Source organism: Phasianus colchicus, chromosome 23 (assembly GCF_987193195.1).
Source record: "Phasianus colchicus chromosome 23, bPhaCol1.hap1.1, whole genome shotgun sequence".
Classification (NCBI taxonomy): Eukaryota; Metazoa; Chordata; class Aves; order Galliformes; family Phasianidae; genus Phasianus; species Phasianus colchicus.
In genome coordinates this window covers 1,677,411-1,696,677 of record NC_143458.1, presented here as the reverse complement: position 1 = coordinate 1,696,677, position 19,267 = coordinate 1,677,411, and the positions used below count along the sequence as shown (strand labels likewise).

Genomic DNA, 19,267 nt, shown 5'->3' with positions numbered 1-19,267 from the left:
CCGCCCCGGCCAGCAGGGGGCGATACCGCCACGCGTCCGCCAGGCCGGGCCGCGGGCGCCGCTCTCGCCGGGCAGGGGCGAGCGAGACGGGGTCGCCATGGCGACGGAGGGCGGCGTCATGGCGGAGCGGCGGCCGTCCGAGGGGAGCGGAGACGGGCCGGGCCGCGCCGTCGCCTCCCCGCGTCCCTCCGCCCAGCCTCGCCCGGTGGAGAACCAGCCGTACGACGAGAGCCTGGAGCTGCCGGAGACCGAGGAGGCGGCGGGGAGCGCGAACCGCCCGCGGGGCTCCCGCCGGCCGGGGCCGCCCTGGTCGGGAGGCGGCGGGCCGGGAGCGCGGCCCAGCGGCGCGGGAGAGCGGAGCAACGGCGGGGAGGGCGGCGGCAGCCAGGTGAGGGGGAACCGGGCCGCGAGGGGCGGGCGGGGCGGGGCGGCACGGTGAGACCGCGTCCCTCCGGTCATGAAGGAAACGGCGGCCCGGCCGGGACCCTCCGCCGCCAGCGAGGACGACGATGACGACGACGACGATGACGACGATGAGGATTCCTCCGAGAGCGACTCAGAGGACGACTCGGAGGAACGCGGGGCTCCGCTGGAGGGGTGAGCAGCGGGGGGAGCCGGGAGCCCGTGGCTAAAAGGGGCTCGGCATCACTGTGCACGCAGGGAAGCCTCTTTCAGTGAGAGCCGTCCTGCTTTTGCTTCCCTCACGGCTTTGGGGCACAGCTGGATCGGTGCTCGTGCCTTCGTTCTTGTGCAAAAACTAATACGAAGTAATCACAGAACACCAAGTTTGGAAAAGACCTCCAAGATCATCCAGTCCAACCAACACCAATAGTTCTCACTAATCCATGTCCCTCAACACAAAATCCGAACGTTCCTTGATGCCTCCAGGGTCGGTGACTCCACCACAGCCCTGGGCAGCCCATTCCAGTGCCTGACCACTCTTTTAGAGAAGTGGTATTTCCTAATGACCAGCCTAAATCTCCCCTGGCACAGCTTTAAGCTATATAATGTCTACATGAATTTCTCTTCCTCTCTTCAGTGACTACAACCTAGCAGATTATGACTACCTGCCAGTATCTGCTGAAATTAAAGAACTGTTTGAATACATAAGGAGGTGAGTTGAAGGTGTTTTTGCCTGCCTTAGGTTCTCCTTTGTCTCAAGGGTAAGTCTGGCAGGAAATGTCAGTCACCCACTGTGTAATAATGTTTTTCTCTCTCCAGGTACACTCCGAAAACAATAGAGATTGAGCACAAACTGCAGCCTTTTATTCCAGACTTCATTCCTGCTGTTGGAGACATTGATGCCTTCCTAAAGGTACAATATTTTCAGATATCCCCATACCTACACCACACAGGCTGAAACAGCAGGTGGCTTTGGTATGAGCCTGGCAGGCAGGCTGTACAGCCAAGACTTCAGACACAATGTCCTGGTGGCAGTGAGGTGCCCTTGCCCTGTGCTGTAGAAGGTCCTGTTGTAGACTCCTAGGAGATCACACGTAGCAACACTGTGACCTGGCTGGTCACTTAGGTGACATCCCACATAGTCCATACATAATTTGGTGCAAGGGTTGCCTGTTTCTTTGCCCAACACCTTATGCGTTTCAGGTACCGCTGTGCTAACAACTCATATTTTCTGCTCTTTCAAAGCAGCATGCTTTACAAATTCCTTCTTAACTGAGTCTGAATTTCTAACAGGGAGGCACTGTACAGAAAAGTTCCAGCATCCCCTGCTACTCCCATAGAGGATTCCTTCTGTGTTTTACCTGCAGGTCCCACGCCCAGATGGCAAGCCTGATAACCTCGGTCTGCTGGTCTTAGATGAGCCATCAACGAAGCAGTCAGATCCCACAGTACTCTCCCTTTGGCTAACGGAGAATTCCAAACAGCACAACATTACAGTGAGTCATGGAGAGAGAGAAGGCATTTACTGTACTCTGGCTAGAATGAAGACATTGCACTTTACTCTTTGTGGGACTATAGCAACACAACACAACTGATAACTTGGCTTTAAAAGCAGAAAAATAACCCTTTTTGACCTATAGCTTTAAACTGAAATGTATTCAAGCTCTGCCTCAGGCAAGTTTCAGAACAGACTTAAGATCTTTTGATTTCCTTTAGGTTAAGGTTTTTTGGTTTTGGGGGTTTTTTTTTTTGTTCTTTTGTTTATTTTCCCTATCTGGTTTTGCTTCTCACTTGCTGTTTTGTCTGAAGAAATCTCTTGAAATAAATACAACTACAAAAGAGAAACCACATGGTTCATCAGGAGTGAACACAGGGTATTAAAAAAAAAAAAAAACAAACAAACCACCACAAAGTGCTTCCAGGTTTATGTTTTTGTTTCTAGCAGCAGATAAAAGTGAAAAGCGTGGAGAATGCAGAGAAGAACCCCAAAGCCATTGACAACTGGATTGAAAGTATCAGTGAACTACACCGCTGCAAACCTCCTGCCACTGTCCACTACACCAGGTGAGCCATTATGTCAGCAGAACATCAGGTCAGCAGGTAGCAAAGTCCAGGAGCACTGAGCAGAATGATCAAAATGTCTCTGAGAGGGAGAAGACGTGCTGAGTTTCAGGGTAGTTGTACCGTGTATGTGTGCGGGATGCTGTTTCCCTCTTTGCACTTCTCTTTCCCTTTATGCCTCAAAACAGTTCTAACAGTTTGCATATGCAACGTCAATTTCTTGCAATCAATACTCTGTAAAAAGAAAATCTGGACAAGTCAGGAGTCAATACTTATTCTTTACCACGTCCTGGATTGAGTCTCAGCAGTTGTGGCACACCCTTCTGCCCTGACTTCCAATTCACAGCAGCTCAGCCTCACTCCAAAGGAAGTGATGGTTCTAGCACGTTTCTTTAGTCATAGTGCTAAGCACAAATTTAAAACTTAGTCCTGTTTTAATGAATAAAATGATACTTTGCAGACATACAGATCTCTCTCAATGGGTTAAAATGGTCTGTCTCATTCACAGCAGTTGCAGTAGGAAGCCATTTCAGCTTCTTGCCACAATCCTAAGGTTTCTCTTTTTCTTTCTTCGTTTACAGGCCCATGCCTGACATAGAAACCCTCATGCAGGAGTGGTCACCAGAATTTGAGGAGCTCTTGGGAAAGGTATGGCATCCAAGCGTCAGGCAGTTAGTTCAGGGCACAGCATTAAAAATGATCCCACTTGAAATCTGGATTTCTCTTCCTCTTTGACCAGTTTGCTTGCACCCTGCTCAGTTGAGATTTGTTCTTCATTTATCATTTCCTTCTGACCAGACAATGGGAGCAGCCTGAAGTCTGAATGCCTGGCTGCTGCCCAGGTAGCCTCTGTTCTCAGCTCAAGATTAGTGCATGCTCTCAGGCCTCTGCTATACAAGAGCAAAACCGACAACTTCTTCTTTTCCAGGTGGGCCTCCCAACTGCAGAAATGAATTGTGACCTGGCTGAATACGTCGACATGATATGTGGTAAGCAAGGAAGATCCCTTTCTTTCCCTCAGTTAAAGATTATCTGATTGTCCCTAGTGCAGAAACCGACAACGAAAGGAAATGTTCAGCTTTGAGAAACGCTCAAACTCAACTGAGGTTTCTCAGGCTGATCCAAAGAGAGTGTTTTGACTAACTGTTAGCTTGTTGCTATTCATCTTCATGGATTTGGGTTCTGTCTGCTCTGCTCAGCAGGCTGATGATAGTGAGCAGTCAATTCTTTTAAGAGCTTAGGTAAGAAAAAACAAAACTCAGTCCTTGTAGGTACTCTTGGTCCAATACGCTTGGATATTCAGGAAAGTCCAGCTCTAGTCTTGCATACTATCCACTACTGAAGACACAAGTGTACTGCTGGCCTGTCACTGTTATTAAAAAAGGAGACGTTCAGATGCAGATTCAGGCCTAAGTAATCAAGACCATTTTCTGTTGTTTTCAGTAGGAAGTGGACTCTTGTGGCAAAGACGCATGCAGTCATAGATGAGCAAAGGGCCAAGTAATTGGAGGCAGTGAGAAGTTCAGGGCTGACCTACAACACTCCATGCAGAGCAGAGTAGTCCTGTACACTTCTGTTTTTTTTTTTTTTTTTTTTTTTGTAGCCATTCTGGACATCCCTGTGTACAAGAGTTGGATCCAGCCTCTGCACGTCCTTTTCTCACTCTACTCAGAGTTCAAGAACTCCCAGGTAAGCAATCCCAGACAGGCACAGGTCACTCAGCTGGAAGCATTACAAAGGACATCCTGTCCTTAAATTTGGCCTTGCTGTACTTTCTGTTTGTGAAGAGCTAGTAAAGTATCATAAAAAGTGTCCACAGAACATTTTCTAAGGTTCTAATTTCCCTAGTATCTTGAAAGCCCAGGATTGATGTTGCAATATTACACAAGGAACCTCTGACTTACTGCAAGCCTGGCATTGTTTAGCAAACCAGTGTGAGTCCAGATGCTTTTTCCCACTAAAGTCATGGTGACTGTGCTGAGCACAGACAGAACATGGACAAAGGGAGGTTTGCTGCTAAGCACACAGTTCATATGGTGCTGAAGTGGCTCGGATTTACAGGTACACATGTACTCTAATCAATGGGTCTGATCTTTGCACTAATGCATTCTTTCTCCTGCAGCATTTCAAGCCTCTGGCTGAAGGGAAGAAGGCTAGGAGCCCTCCATCCAGCACGCTTCCACAGTCAGCAGAAGCAGAAGTATTAAGCTTTACTTGAAGCTTCACTTTAAAACCTCATCTCTCAGATCAACACCTGCTGCTGGACACGGATATTTGACCAAAGCAACCTGTGAAGCAACACACAGCATTTCAGAAGCCTCCCTTGGATAGATACTGATGAGTTATTCTCCATTTGTAAGCAGAGTTGTACTCTTCACATTTATAGCAGACGCTGCCTAATAGCTCCATTTTGACTCATCCCCAGGGAATAAAGCATTAAACTCACTTTTCCAAATGACAGACTCCATGTGGCACTGATGCTGCAGAGCAGAAACTCACAGAGTGTATGCTACAGCATGCAGGAATAAATTCCATGCTCTTGTCACAAAACTCTCATCTGCCCAGCGTGTTCCAAGGTCTGATATACTCTGGGGGTTTTAGGTCTCCTCTGCCCTTTGTTATAGAGCCCCTTTTTCTATTCTCTACACCCTTTACTGCTGCAAACAGCATCACTGCTTTCCATCCTTTGTACAGAAAGAGTTGGTAAAAGCCAGTTAGAGTGCTCATCTGTGCTTAGGAAAAACACAGAGGAGACCACAATAAACAGCATCTCTAAGGAAAGATGGAAAGTGTTTAGAGTTCACAATATATGAAAATGGACCTTGCCTATTTCTTATGTTCTATTTCTGCCACCTAAAGGCAGAAAAGAGCATGAATAGTTACCAAAAGAAAACAATCACTGCTAAGTGAAAACACACCCATCTTTCATCTAAAGATTTCAGAGCTTCACAAGAGCAGGACATCAGTTACTAGAGCAAGGATTTCAGGAGATCCGAATGACTCTGCCATTGCAAAGGCAAATTCATTTTGTTTTGCAACACAGTTCTGTCCTGCAGCAAGAGGTGAGGTGAGTTCATGCTTCGTCATCATCACCATGACTAAGAGCTGTTCGGGTTCACTTGCACGGCACCGACCTCTTTCATTATAAGTTTGTTTCTTTCTGAAGCATCGTACGCCAGCCATCGTCAGCAGAGATCCGAGATGCAATTACCCAGTGGCTTGTCTCAGCATAGCAAATTAGGTATTCCTGTTTACTCTGAAAATGTGAGACAGACTGGATAGCAACGACGTAAAGGCCATTTCAGCTCCTGTATGGATGCAAGCTTTTACAAGAATGCACATCTGAAGTGCAGCATAATTTCAGTTTTTCACTAAGAGCACCTCTGCACCAGAGCACCAGTTCCCATGAGGGATACTCAACAGAAGAAATCCTGCACACATTCTGCACTAGTTCTGAATATGAGTACTTTTTAAATCACTGGGCATTCGTTAACTCAAGGCCTACCTACAAAGTAAACAGTTCACTTTTAAAGAGAGCGCTATACAACGGCTATGTTTTATTTACATTCTAATCAAGCATGTGAAAACGTGTAGGGAAAAGAGCCATGCTTGCTTTCTACAGCACTGCAAATTTATCCCACCATCTCCTGATTCCTACATATTTAAAATAGTATTAATAGAGGAAATCTTTGCAACAAAGGATTTCTCAGACAAGTTAGCAGTTGGCAAAACAGCAACATCGAAAGGGAAAGACAGACAAAAACCTAGCCCAGCAAATGCTGTTAAAGTGGGTGTGTGCACTAACGAGACATGTAGCAACAAGGGATGAAGGAAGCTACAGAGCATTCATCCCGCATCCAAAGGTATAAAAGGAGCTGCACCCACTGGCAGCATAACCTGAAAGTTTACATGGAGAGAGGTTGGCAGAGCTGCCCATCGTAAATCAATCAGAAAGGAACTGTTTTAAGTACAGTTATTCACTTGGAACTTCCCAATGGCGATGGCCATTTATCTAAAAACATGACATACGTACATTTAGAAAGGGAAAAAATCCCCATGGCAAAGATCCAGCTTGCTATTTTTCCTGATGAGGAGGGGAAGCAAGACAAGAAATGCAAACCAGTCCTTCCTAAAGAGCTGCTCTAAGTATGGCCGACCAAAGCTGTGTTTTGACCTCATCTCCTTCTCCACGTGGCTACTGAAGACTTACCCAAATGCTTATACTTATGTCCTCCTCCGTCCTTCCTCACTGCTAGACATTTCCCCCTTTCTTAACTCAATGGTACAGCATAGGTTACATCACTCCAGCTATGGAAGATGATGAAAACCAAATATGCCCCAGCTAGAAAATATTTTTTCCAACCCAGGTTTTACTGGGCTGTAAGCTGAACAGTTCTGCCTGCAGCTGTGAGAATCACAGAGGTACCAACTGAAGACGTACTTACAGATCCTAGAAAGCCTTATTTACAATTTCTCTGCTTGCTGTGCATGCTGAAACTTGCCTTGCCATGGAGTTTGCAGGAGAACGTGACCAGTGGCATTCTCAGTGAGTCCAAATTCAAAATCATGAGTGAGGCAGGACAGCAGTGCAGCTGTGAGTGGACAGCTGGTCTCCAATTTGGGCTGATGTTAGTAACATTTGTAGGATAAGACTCATAAGAGGTGTATGAGTTTGCTGAAATGTTTGCATAAAATATCAGGTACCTGTTGAATTTGGAAGCAGAAGAACCACAAGATTCCCAGTTAAATACAAAGCCTTGGAGACAGTTTCTTGCAGGGACCACATTCCAAGGTTTCTGTTGCTGGTTATGCAAAACTGCTTCTCTTTTCCTGGCTACAGGAATTTGTTTTGGTCCTTTTGTGTCACAAAACCAGGCTAATTCCTGTCTTCACCAAGGATGTAATAGCATGTTATAAACAAGCATGAAAACTGTCCAATATACGGATCGGAGTATGGAAGAGAATAGGAAGATGAGAAATCTGCAGTACTATTTACAACCCAATAAATGCAATGATTCATTGCAGCAATTTCCTGTTTGCAGTCAGCCAAATTTTCCCACCTATACAAGCGTTGATCAGTTCTCTAGTGATGCTTCATCCCTCTGATGAGAACACTGATGTTCACAGAAGAAAATACCGCTTCTTGTCAGTAAGGAAGGCAGGAGCAGATCCTAGCTCCAGCTCGTCCTAGGCTCACACAACCTACAGGGCAGACTGGGTGAGACAGAAGGGAAATACTTATTGAGGCAGAGGAGAATATGCCCTTAGTCAAGAATAATTGTTACTTTTTGTGGCTGTCTCATTGTTAGAGAGGTAAATAATCTTATAACCCCTGAAATATCCTTTTACCGATCACTTCCCTGGGGCAAACTGGTTACAGTCACTAAGGGACTGGAGCAATGGCCTATTATATGTCCTTAAGCTCCAAACAACACCTACAGAGCCCCAAGGATTTCACAGCTCTATTAGCTGAGACCATGGGCAGCCAAGCAAAGAAATGGGTCTGTTAGCCATGCCTCCCCCCAGTGCACTCATGTTCTATGATGCAGTAATGCCACCATCTTGGTACCTGACTCCATGCTCATTTTACAAACACCACATCTAGTTTTGAGCACTGCCCGAATAATTCTGCCAATATTCCTAAGTCTGGAGTTTCAACAGCACAGAGGAAATGGGACACGAGAGTTGTGCAAGTCTGTAGAGAGTAGCCAGTACCCAATTTAAACGAAAGCTGTTTGTAATGCAGTTCTCAGAACTTGGTGCAGAAAGTCTGTCTGCTTCCTGATCAGGCACATACAGGGTGATTCTGCTTAGGAGTAAAGCTGGAGTGCTCTCCAGGACACAGCTAAGGGAGCTGCTGCCTCGGACAAGGTCTGCAGCCTTCCAGACAAACTACTTGAGGGAAGTACCTGTTTCAATTGAAGCGTCACTGCCCTCAAGCAGGTGTGTGAACTGCAAGGGATTTCCCAGGGACACAAGAGCAGAGTTTAAACCTTGCACTGAGGTCTCCTTGTGACCTCAGGAAATGGACTTCCTGCAAGAAGAGGATCCGTCCAAATAGATTCTTAATGTGAGTTCCAATAGTTGTGCCCATCACATACTTAAGCATCCCTCCTTGCCAAAAATGAAACAGGCAAATCCTCACAGACAGAAACACCAAAATCCTTAATGGGGCATATGCTGTGATTCTGTGATGCAGCACTTCTCTCTCTTCACAGACTCAAAGCTATGCAGAGGGTGGGGGGGGTGTTTCCTTAGCTGGATTCTTGTGCTTAAGGGAAGATTATTTTGGCTTTTGTAAGTTCCTCTTTTACAGATTTGGAAAAACTGCTTTGTTTTTTGTTTCCGACAAAGCAATTGACAAAACACTGGATCCAGTGCTCATTTGCACAGCCCAATCTATTAGTCCATTCAGAGGTCTCTTTCCCTCCCCATGCTGTTTGAATTAAATCAAATAGATTTTCATGGTTTCTATCTAAAGAAAAGCTCTTTTCTACTCGTGCTCAGACTTTTCTTGGGAAAAGCCATTTCTTCATCAGCTGCTGCTGCAGATCGTTGGGAAAGAGGGTGGGACCTTCATGCTGACGTCCTTTGGGCCGTGCCTGACTATAAAGAGCGAGGCAGTGCTGCAGCCAAGAAACTCTCCCAGGCAGTTTGCCTTTATTCTGCAGCCACTACAATTCGCTTTGAGGAACAGAAGAGGGAGTTGGGCCTAACCACGATGGAGAATTAAATACAACTGTCACCTTCTGGATGTGAAACTGGATACTTCTTTCTTTTGCAGCTCAGCGAGGTTTTATTCCCACCCTTCCTTTCTCATCTCTCTTCTACGCACGCAGAGGTAATGCTGCAAACAGTCTGCACGAGCCCTGAACTACTGGTCAACCAAAACATCACTGAAAATGAAAGCTGTGGCTACAGTCCAGGCCAGGGATCTCCGCAGCCTGGGGAAACTGCCAGTCCCAAAAGGCATTTTCAGCAAAGCCCATCGCTGCCAGACTCTGGATTAACTGAACTTAATGTTGCAAGCCCTGAGATCTACCCAGCTGCTCCACATAAACCTCCAGCGATGTCTGCTCCCACTGGTAAGATCAAACCTTTATTGGCATTTTCTGTTTTATGCTGCTTTTGCGAAGTGAAGAGGTTCACACGCCGACTTGTGACTCCGTTTGTGCCAGCAGCGTTCAGCTTCTGTGGCAGCAACGTCAAACAAAGGCTCATGGCGTGCTGCTACTCACGCCTTGTTGATATTTGGCTGTGCTCTGCCATGCTGAAGTCAGAAATTGTTCTGTTTTCTGAAGGGCAGCTCACTACTCCATTAATTCTGCCTATCTCCAATGTTTTGCTGCTCGTTCACAATCTGAATTGCAAGTTTGGTTCTGAATTTAATGGCAATGTAATATAGATACGACCTTTGAGTTGTTAATCTTACCAAATCATGTGAAAGTGTGCTTGGTCAATTGTTGCTGAGCTCTTCACTTTCAAGGATACAACCATGCATGTAATGTAACCCACTATCTAGCATTTTTACTGAGGAACAGCTTGAAAGATAATAACATGCCTGCAATTGTGCTTTTTCATATTGCTTTTCACAGAGTCCTTTGAAACAGAATCATAGAACCATAGAACTCAGGTTGGAGAGGAGCTCAAAGCCCACCCAGTGCCTCCCCCGGCCATGGGCAGGGCTGCCCCCCACCAGCTCAGGCTGCCCAGGGCCCCATCCCACCTGGCCTTGAGTGCCTGCAGGGATGGGGCACCCACAGCTCTGGGCAGCAGTGCCAGCACCTCGCCGCCCTCTGACAAAGGATTGCTTCCTCACAGCTAACCCACATCTCCCCTCTTTTAGCTTAAAGCCATTCCCCCTTGTCCTACAGTCACTATCAGACTGTAAAAAGTTGGTCCTTTTCCTCCTTGGAAGCTCCCTTCAAGTACAAGAAGGAAACACCCTACAAAGACTAAATCATTCTACTTCAAAACATCAGCCTAACATAGGAATCAGTCCCATTTCTAGAGCAGTCTGAGCAATAACCTACACTTTAGAAGTCCCAGCACTCAGTGACAGCCTGGGCAGGCACAGACAGCACAGCTCTCAGCACCAAGCATTCAGTACATCCTCAGTGCACTGGGGACAAAGGGGTGTCAGCTTTCATTGCCTGGAACAGGGCTCAGGAACAGCATCACACAGCTAGAAACCACCTCTTGTGCAGCTGCACTCCTGTCAGCACTGCTGCTTTGGGGAGCTGCACCATGCCTGCCTGCTGGGCTGTGCTGCAGCCTCGTGCTGACCGCAGCATGTGCCCTTCAGTCTGCTCATGTCATGTGTTAACTGGTGGGATGCTGCTGAGCCAATGCAACCAGTCATTTCATAATGATGATAGCTGTTACTGACTGTGTGTTATGGGAAGGTTGATCATCTTCAAGGGGAGAGGGGTCAGGGACGTGGTGTTATATAAAGGTGTTTCAAAAGCAATGCATTTAAGCTCCTAATTTGGGCAAGTCTTTCAAGTTTGGGGATTCAAGTCTAAAATGCAAGAAGAACTAGCAAACAATTACAGAGCAGCTTGTTTTGACGATGGCAAACTTGTTTGGACAATTATATATGTTCTCAAATAACTGTTTTGTTTCAATACAGAAAACCCTTGCATCCCTTTGCATCACACTGCACTGACCTCTCACAGAATCATAGAATCAGTCAGGTTGGAAAAGACCTTAAAGATCATTGAGTCCAACCATGAGCTAACCATACTATCCTAACTCTAACAACCCTCTGCTAAATCATGTCTCCCTATACACCAAGAGCCACTGCAGAGAGACTTTGTTGGACGTTAGGGGGAAATTCTTTATGGAGAGAGCGGTGAGGTACTGGAACAGCTGCCCAGGGAGGTTGTGGATGCCCCGTCCCTGGAGGTGTTCAAAGCCAGATTGGATGGGGCCCTGGGCAGCCTGGTCTAGCATTAGGTGGAATGGTTGGTGGCCCTGCATGTGGCAGGGGGGTTGGAGATTCATGATCCTTGAGGTCCCTTCCAACCCTGGCAATTCTGTGATTTGTAAATGGCATCACTATCGCAATTCTAAAACAATTCTATTCCTTCTATTTTTTAACCAATGTCAATAAAATAAACTGCAGGACAGGAAACTGCACCAAAATATTTACTGCAGCACACCGAGCAGCCCAAGAAGCGATGTGTTACAGTAATTGGGGAGCAGGAAGCATCTTAATAAAAGGCCAGAGCTAAGGAAGACGTGGGGTGGTGTGGAAATTTCCCACAAGTGATGATGAACACCAGAATCACAGCTCGCAGGGTGACCTCATCCTCCCACTGCCCTCTAACAGCTCAGAGAATTCTGTTCCTTTAAGCATCATGTGGTGACTTTTCCAGACTCGGCACTGAGCTCGGATCCCCCTCCTCGGAGGCGTTACATGGGTGTGAGGGTGAAGATGCCGGTGCGGGAGCTGCTGAGGAAGGTCCGGCTTTCCAAGGGGCTGCAGCCAGCTGCCAGCCAGGTAAGGGCTGTGGGAGGGCGGCCCTCAGAGCTGGGACAGCAAGAAGCCATCCGTGATCTGAATAACGCCCTGCAATCCATCCAAAGATGGCCTAAAGAAACAACAGCCTTTTGGCTCTAACAACCCAGGTTTCCAAAAAGGCTGTGCTCCTGTCCTTGTGTGGCTGCTGCAAATTGCCTGCTCGTGGAAATTCATTCATGTGCAGTCTCTGCTGTACAAAGTACACAGTGCAAAATACAATTCTCTTAGCTTAGGTCACACAGTTTGCCATTGTTTCACTTTCTAACATGCAAGCATCTTAAATGTAGTTTTGTTCTTATTATTATTTTTGTCTCCTCAGGAAGCCTCATTAGTGAAGACGGCAAGCAAAGGATCCTCAGGAAAAACAGGTCAGGAAACTCCTCTCAGTGACACCACCTCCTTTTCGCATAGGGACATCAGTGTTGAGTACCAAAGAGCCCCACGCCATCCCTAGGGCCCCTCCAATGGCAGGAGCAGGGCAGCCATTCACCTTCACCTGGATGTGTTTATCTGGGACAGAATACTTCTGTGTTGGCCTCCCCCTGCCCCAAACTCAAGATGGCTTTTTTCTTCCTTTCTTTCCAACAGAAAAGAGAAGAGTTCACCCTTATACAGACAAGCAGCTTAGACAGGTATGCATAACACCTTCAGCACCGCGCTGCCAGCCTCCCCAGGCGCATTTCACATATATCACCCAGCGAGAACAGGACACTTCATGTCTGATTTCCCTCCCCCATCTTCCACCCTCCCCACTTTTGTTGCTGTTTCAGAGCAAGCAGAGCATCGGGCAAACGCTAAAAGGCTTGGAGGACCTGGATATCCTGGTGGAGGTGCTGCAGGAAGACCTGAACAAAAGCCAGCTGAAGAAGGAATCTCTGCGTGCTGAGCCCGATGGCTTTTGGCAGGGCTTCCCTGCAGAGCTGCAGGCCCCTTGGTGGGGAGCTGGAGGAAGCAAGCAGGCAGCTGGCAGCGTGCAGGAAAGGTGCCAAAGCTTCACCAAGCTGCGTTCTCATTGTTGCTTTACAGACTGCAGCTTGGCATTGCAGGAAGAGGTAGAGAGCTCCTTTTGTGATGGTCAGAAAGACATGCATGAGCCTGATTCACCAGCAACGTTCTCAAGGACAAGGGAGAAAGAGAGCAGCTGGTGGATGCAGGGCGTGGGTAGCAGCACCCAGAAGGACTGCTGGGCACACCCTGCACAGAGCACATCTCCCTGCTTCGATCCACCAGGAGCCCATCCAGAGCCATTTGTGGAGGCTGACAGCGACTCTTTGGGTTCCAGGGGATGCTCGAGGCAGACCTCGATTGCTTTCACGCAGCAGGATCTCTCCGCCCTCTCTTTCTTCCAGTTCCAGCTACACAGGGAGGAAAGCTTGCTGAGGAATATTCCAGCAGACAAACTGCTTGCGCCTGATGAAAATGGCAACAGGTCTCCAGCTTTTTTTCCTATAGAAATACATTGATTTCTATTTCCTGGGGCTGTAACTTCAACTGCTAGTTCAGGGCATGCCTGTGGCAAAGGTCCATGGCGTGTTCAGATGTGCTCCAGAACCCCCAGTTTTAGACTGAATCAACATTCCATTAGTAAAATTAGAAATACTTCATGTCTGTGGTGGTATTGCTAGACTACAGTTGCCATAGGACAAATTCAGTGGGAACAATATTCAAGACTGAATTGTAAATGTAAGCTCACAAGAAAATGAAGTCAAGCAAAGCGAGTCATTGCTACACAAAAAGATTTGCAAAAGAGATCTTTTCCATGCTGCACTCTAAGGAAAATTACTTTTGGGTTCTGTGCAGTTCAGCTAGTTTGAAAACATTGGGATCAAATTCTCACATGTGAATAAAACTAATTATAATTAAGAAATTAAGACAATTTGACTGTATTTGAGTAAATGTCACGAGCTAACAATTGCAGCAAACACACATTTATAAAGTACATAAGCACCAGATGACAAGGTCAGAAGAACATACAAAGGCAAGACCACACACCAAATACACCAACCCTGAAGCACAGTTATCATGCTCTGGGATAAGAGAAAGAAAAACTAAAGGGAAAAATACCACCAATGCCTGTGTCAGTATTTGCTCCAGGCAGAAAGAAAGGCTCACCCAAATTAACAAGAATTCCAGTATGAGATTCAGGAGAAACTCACTATTTTGAGCAGCTCACTGAGACTGGAGCCAATACTCTGCTACTCAGTCCTACATAGAACTGAATTACGGTTTGGAAATAAGTGCAGGAAAGAGGTTTCCCTTCTTTGGGTTTTTCTCTGCTTTTTCTGTGTACAAAAGGAAAAAAAAAAAAAAAAGGAGGAAATCAGGTTTGGTTGGTGGCTTGAAGGAAGGGTGCAGCAGCTCCTGGATAGGAGAGGAATGGGGTAATAGTGAGAAGGGAGGACCGAGAAATCCTGGCAGACAATAAATTCAAACAAAGCTGGAAAATCAGCATTTTTTATTAATTATAAATTAATACAGAGACGAAATAAATTAAATGCTTAAATATCTCAATCTTTCGGTGTTTGTGACCCCCTAATATTTCACGCTTTGAAATCTCTGTTACTTTTGAGTAATTTAACCATTATTTTATCTTCTACTTGTTTAAAACATCTGTTCCAGGCTGCTGCACAAGGCTGTTGCTCAGGGAAGAAGAGCTCTGACTTACGCGCTAGCACGGAGATTTGCATCCCTAAATAAAATTGACGAGAAGGATGCAGAGAAACGGGTAGGATGCTGACTTGCCAAGAGTCATTTCCTATGGCATGCAGACGCCTTTCAAACCCTGATAAACACCAAGCATCATTTTGGGAAGGAGTGGCTGCTATCCTCGAGTAAAGAGGAAAACAGAAGGAGGGAGGCAGTGCTCTGAGCAGAGCAAGTCATAGCATAGATGGGCAGGGAACCCAACACCCCCACTCCCCATCTCATTCTCTAACAAGCACTGTGAAATGCAAGATTGGCTTTAAAGCAACAATGAGTTTTTCTCGTTCTTCTCTCCCCAGACAGCACTACATCTTGCTGCAGAAAAGAACCAGCACCTGATGGTCAGTGACCTTATATCCCTGGGGGCAAACGTCAACGAGCAGGATGGGCGGGGGAAAACCCCACTCCACCTGTGTGCAGAGAATGGGTACCTGCGGGTTTTAGAGGTGCGTTGATCGCTGCTGCTGTGCAGTGGGATGTGCAAAAGATGGAGCAAAAGTCAGATGCGTGCTCTTTTGTTTAAAATAGACGAGGGTTTTATGAAACCTGGAAGTTACCTTTGATCTGATGTTGGTAATGTGAGATAGAATAAGGGCATCTGGGCCCAAATCAGGATTTATCGTCTCAAAGTCTTCTTGATTTCAGGTTTTGAAAAACTGCAAAGACAACGGTGTGTGTGTAGCAGTGAACCTGACGGACCATTGCGGTAAGAGGAAACGCTTCACCATTTGGATGCTTTGTGTCAGAAGCTTCAAACAACAGATTTTACCCGGGCCAAAGGATGATCAATTTGGCATTCGAACTGCCTGCCCTTGGGGCCGTCAGCGCGGTGTGGGGTGGTTCCTGCAGTGCAGGTGGATGTGTCTGACTGCTCCATGGTTTCTGTTCAGGTTTAACACCACTGCACTGTGCTGCTCTTGCTCACACCATCTTAGCCATGGAATCTCAAAAAACCGACAGCGGCAGTGACATGGGGAGGTTCCTCAAACTACGCAAGGACCAAATTCTCGAGGGAATTAACTGCTTATTGCACATGGGAGGAAAGCCAGAGCTGCAGGTGAGAATCAGCAGCAGGCTGTTTACTGTGACCTTATGTTTTCCTGTTTGATTGCAATCACAGGTCTCACTGCAATTTGCAGGTACTACATTCGTGTCAAACTTCTGCTCCCTATTTAAAAATTGAGGAGAACACCGAGCTGATGTGTTTGCTCCAGACTCATAAACCCAAGGAACAGGACATTCTTCAAGAGGTAACCACACAGCACCTGTTACACAGGCTCTGACCTCATACCTAAGAACCCAGATTAACACAAACCCTACAGTGAGCATAGGAGATGCGCCCAGCCCTGCCACAGTTGGCACAGGGCAGAGAATCTCCTCTTCAGGGGAAAGGCCCCAAAGGATCTCATACTGCAAACGTTGCCCCAAACATTGCCAATGTCTCCTTACCTTCAGCAGTTCCTTAAAAGACAAAGAGCTGAACTGTATCCTTTTCTCCAACCCTAAGTACACCCATTCTGCACATGGCAGGTCCCAAAATATCCAAATGATCCTGTGGGCATCCATGGTTCTTGCTGTGTTTGGTACAGGACACAAGGCATCAGCACTGAGAAGTGAAAGCTTGTGGGCTCCATTTCAAAACCCTGTTCAGCTGAAATAATGCAGTACCCAGCACAGATTTCAGTATTCCTGTCCAAGATTAAACAAATATTTGGTGCTTGAAAGTAACAACAGCCCTTCCACCTTTTTCAGTGTCTTTTGACTATCAGAGATGAGCTCTCACTTATGCACATATATAGAAACTGGTAATGTAAGATTTGAACTAGGAAAACAGACTTAAAGCCACATTTCAGGTCCTTTAGGGAATCATAGAATCGCCGAGGTTGGAAAAGACCTCTAAGATCATCCAGTCCAACAGCTCTGTGAGAGATAATTCACAGAAGCAATGAAAATAATTTCAACTCAGCTCATCTCTGACTGAACTGATAAACTCTGCCACCCCTTCCTTTTTTATGGCAAGGAGCAGAATCTAGGTTTGGAATGTCAAAACCAGAGCATGGTCTTAACACAGAGACTTCTGCTGGAAATTTACTGTTCTGCTTTCCTCATCCATACAGAGTAATGGTTTGCTGGAAGCTCCAGGAGTGCAGTGTCCCTCACCACCAGATCACTTCTCTGAACTTCTGTCCGTTTCACCTTTGGACTTTGTTGACATCATTCTTAAAGGTATTTTCTGTGAGAGAATGTTTTGTCCTAGTCAGAATCTCAGTAATATAAGGGCTGTAATGTAGTGTCAAGCTCTGGTTCATCCCCTGCACTGCTATATAGCCATAATTCATGAGCTTCACGGGAACTGATGGAAAAGATGCCCAGTGATTTACAACAGACTTTGGATTAAGTCCAGAGTTCTGCACGGAATCTCTTGAGCTTGAAAATAGGGCAGTGTGTATTTGGCATGAGAAAGAAGACGTCACATGTAAACTGAACCAAATATGTGTTCATTTATTACCTTCCAGGGAAATGCTGATAAGGCTCGTTATCTGCATCTCGTGGTCCGTGTGCTGCAGCTGTTGCTGAAGAATAGGCCAAGAACAGACAGTAAAAGTCTTCAAAAGTATTACAGCTTGAACTGACTGTTGAAAATATCTCCTCGGTACCCAGCATAAAAGTAAACTGTTCAGGGCAAATCCTTAGACACGCAGTGTTAGATGCTCCAGTGAATGAATTGGTCTTAATTTTCTCCTGAAGCTGAGCACTAGCACTGCTTTTTGGAGGTCCATTGGAACTGTAGATGTTCTGCTTTCCCAATGTCTGAATTTTTTTATGCAGCTACCATTGGTTAAGAGGAAAACCTTATATTTTAGCCCTTAAGGGCCTAGTCCTGATGGTACCAATGTAAGGTCAGTCTCTGCAGTCTGAATTCAATGGCACTGGAAAAAGATAACATCAAAATCCCCCCCCCCAAAAAAAGAAAGACTAAAAACCAAAGCACAACACACAGCTATGCTGTTACTGAGCAGATTTTTTCAACAAAAGTCGAGCTGATTATCTATGCAATCAGAATTTGCTACCGGTAATGGACTTTAGGTGAAGTCTGGGATGTAAAACGTTTTGAATCGGTTTATCTGTATGATCTAACAGAGGAATACAGCTTTATAAAATGTAGGTCTGTAAGAATACTTCACAACAATAAGTTGTTAGACCGAGCAGCTTTGCCTAAAAAATTTTCAACTGCCAGATATGGAAGTATTCAATGGGATTCCTAGAAATTAGGTAATTAATGTAACGACAATTCTCTTCCCAGATGTAATATCATTTAATTTTAACTTCTGATTGTGAATTAGCTGGTTTCTATGAAACTTCCCTGTTTGCTACATATGGAGCAATCTACATTTACCTAGCTACAAAATGATTGATCCAGCAATCAACTCACAAATGTACCTCCCATTAAAGTAAATCGGGAGATTTTTCACGTGTCACATTGCAGGATCCAGCACTGAGTACTCAGCACGCTTGGGGAACTGATCTTTAATGATCTCTTTGAATTTTCTTGTCAAAAGGTTTCTTTTACTTCTTCTTGGGTATCCTTAAGTGTTAAGCTCCAAGAGCTATGTTGCACAACATGAAGCAAGTTTTGCTGAAAAGTGACAGTGTTTAAGTTCAGTGGGATTTTGGTCCTATCTTATGTTTCTCATGTTATGAACTGCTGATCAGGGTTGCATTCATGTATGTTCAGATTCTTGGGTCTGAATGAGACCTACATCAAGATTCTTATGCGTATCTTACAATTTTGTGTTGCTATTCACATAATGGGTTGTAAAGCACTGAACATCCCCCTCCTCCCACAGGTGTTCTGCATGCTTTAATCCTTTCCCCTTTTGGGTTTCACATGGAAATACAAAGATTTTCCTCTTCTGCTTTGAGGTGAAGATCCCCTCTATTACCCCTCTATTACCACTCATTCCTCCTTCATGCTGGCATTTTAACTCACATCTGAGCTCACAGCCCTTTCTCATGTGAAGAGAATTAATGAGGATCTTCTAAGTGGTTCAGCTTTCATTGGTGGGATTTAAGGATCAGATCCAAAACTCACTGAAACTGAAGACCCTTTATGTAAAGTAAAAACTAAGAGATGCTGCATCGCAAACAAAATGAACAGTGATGATACAGTGAACATAGAAGAGCATCAATAAGCATTTTAAGTGAATAAATAATGATTATTTTTATGGGATATCTTTAAAAAGTGTAGAAATCTACTCTATAAGAATTCAACTTTAATCAAGGAGGACATGAGCCTTAACCTATTGTTTATTCAACATATGCTAAACTGAACTAGCCTATGAAATATATTCTATGAGTTATATCTTAATTGCAATACCGTTAGTAGGTGTGCTTTACGTTGCTTCATTGTTCCTTCTTCAATAAATACATGATTTCATGCTGTATGAAGCTTTCTGATTTGTACGAACCGCTCTTGCTGTAACACACTCGTGGCAGAAGGGGTGAAGAAACTGGGAGGAAGTAAGAGGCTGATGAGTGTGTAAGGGTGGGCAGAAGGGCAAAGATACCTGCCAG

The 19,267-nt window shown here is 45.5% G+C and overlaps 2 protein-coding genes across 3 annotated transcripts; both read left to right on the top strand.

Moving 5' to 3' along the window:
* Positions 1–26: 26 nt before the first annotated feature.
* IFT46 (intraflagellar transport 46) lies at positions 27–4,916 on the top strand. 2 transcript variants are annotated; one of them, XM_090123499.1, is made up of 10 exons: positions 27–388; positions 464–597; positions 1,040–1,114; positions 1,222–1,315; positions 1,770–1,898; positions 2,348–2,466; positions 3,045–3,111; positions 3,392–3,452; positions 4,067–4,152; positions 4,586–4,916. In XM_090123499.1, exons 1-10 carry the CDS (start codon positions 98–100, stop codon positions 4,679–4,681), a joined length of 1,152 nt encoding a protein of 383 aa, XP_089979625.1. In that variant the 5' UTR covers positions 27–97; the 3' UTR covers positions 4,682–4,916. The 2 variants fall into 2 exon arrangements, with proteins under 2 accessions (XP_089979625.1, XP_031455791.2); XM_031599931.2 differs by having other exon boundaries at positions 28–388; positions 2,345–2,466.
* A 100-nt stretch (positions 4,917–5,016) lies between these two features.
* LOC116233183 (uncharacterized) lies at positions 5,017–19,267 on the top strand. Its single transcript, XM_090123498.1, has 13 exons — positions 5,017–8,533; positions 9,248–9,548; positions 11,844–11,968; positions 12,309–12,357; positions 12,578–12,621; positions 12,760–13,418; positions 14,609–14,714; positions 14,992–15,138; positions 15,338–15,398; positions 15,583–15,749; positions 15,832–15,942; positions 16,810–16,918; positions 17,209–19,267. The coding sequence occupies exons 2-13, from the start codon at positions 9,308–9,310 to the stop codon at positions 17,217–17,219; spliced, it is 1,830 nt and encodes a 609-aa protein (XP_089979624.1). The 5' UTR covers positions 5,017–8,533; positions 9,248–9,307; the 3' UTR covers positions 17,220–19,267.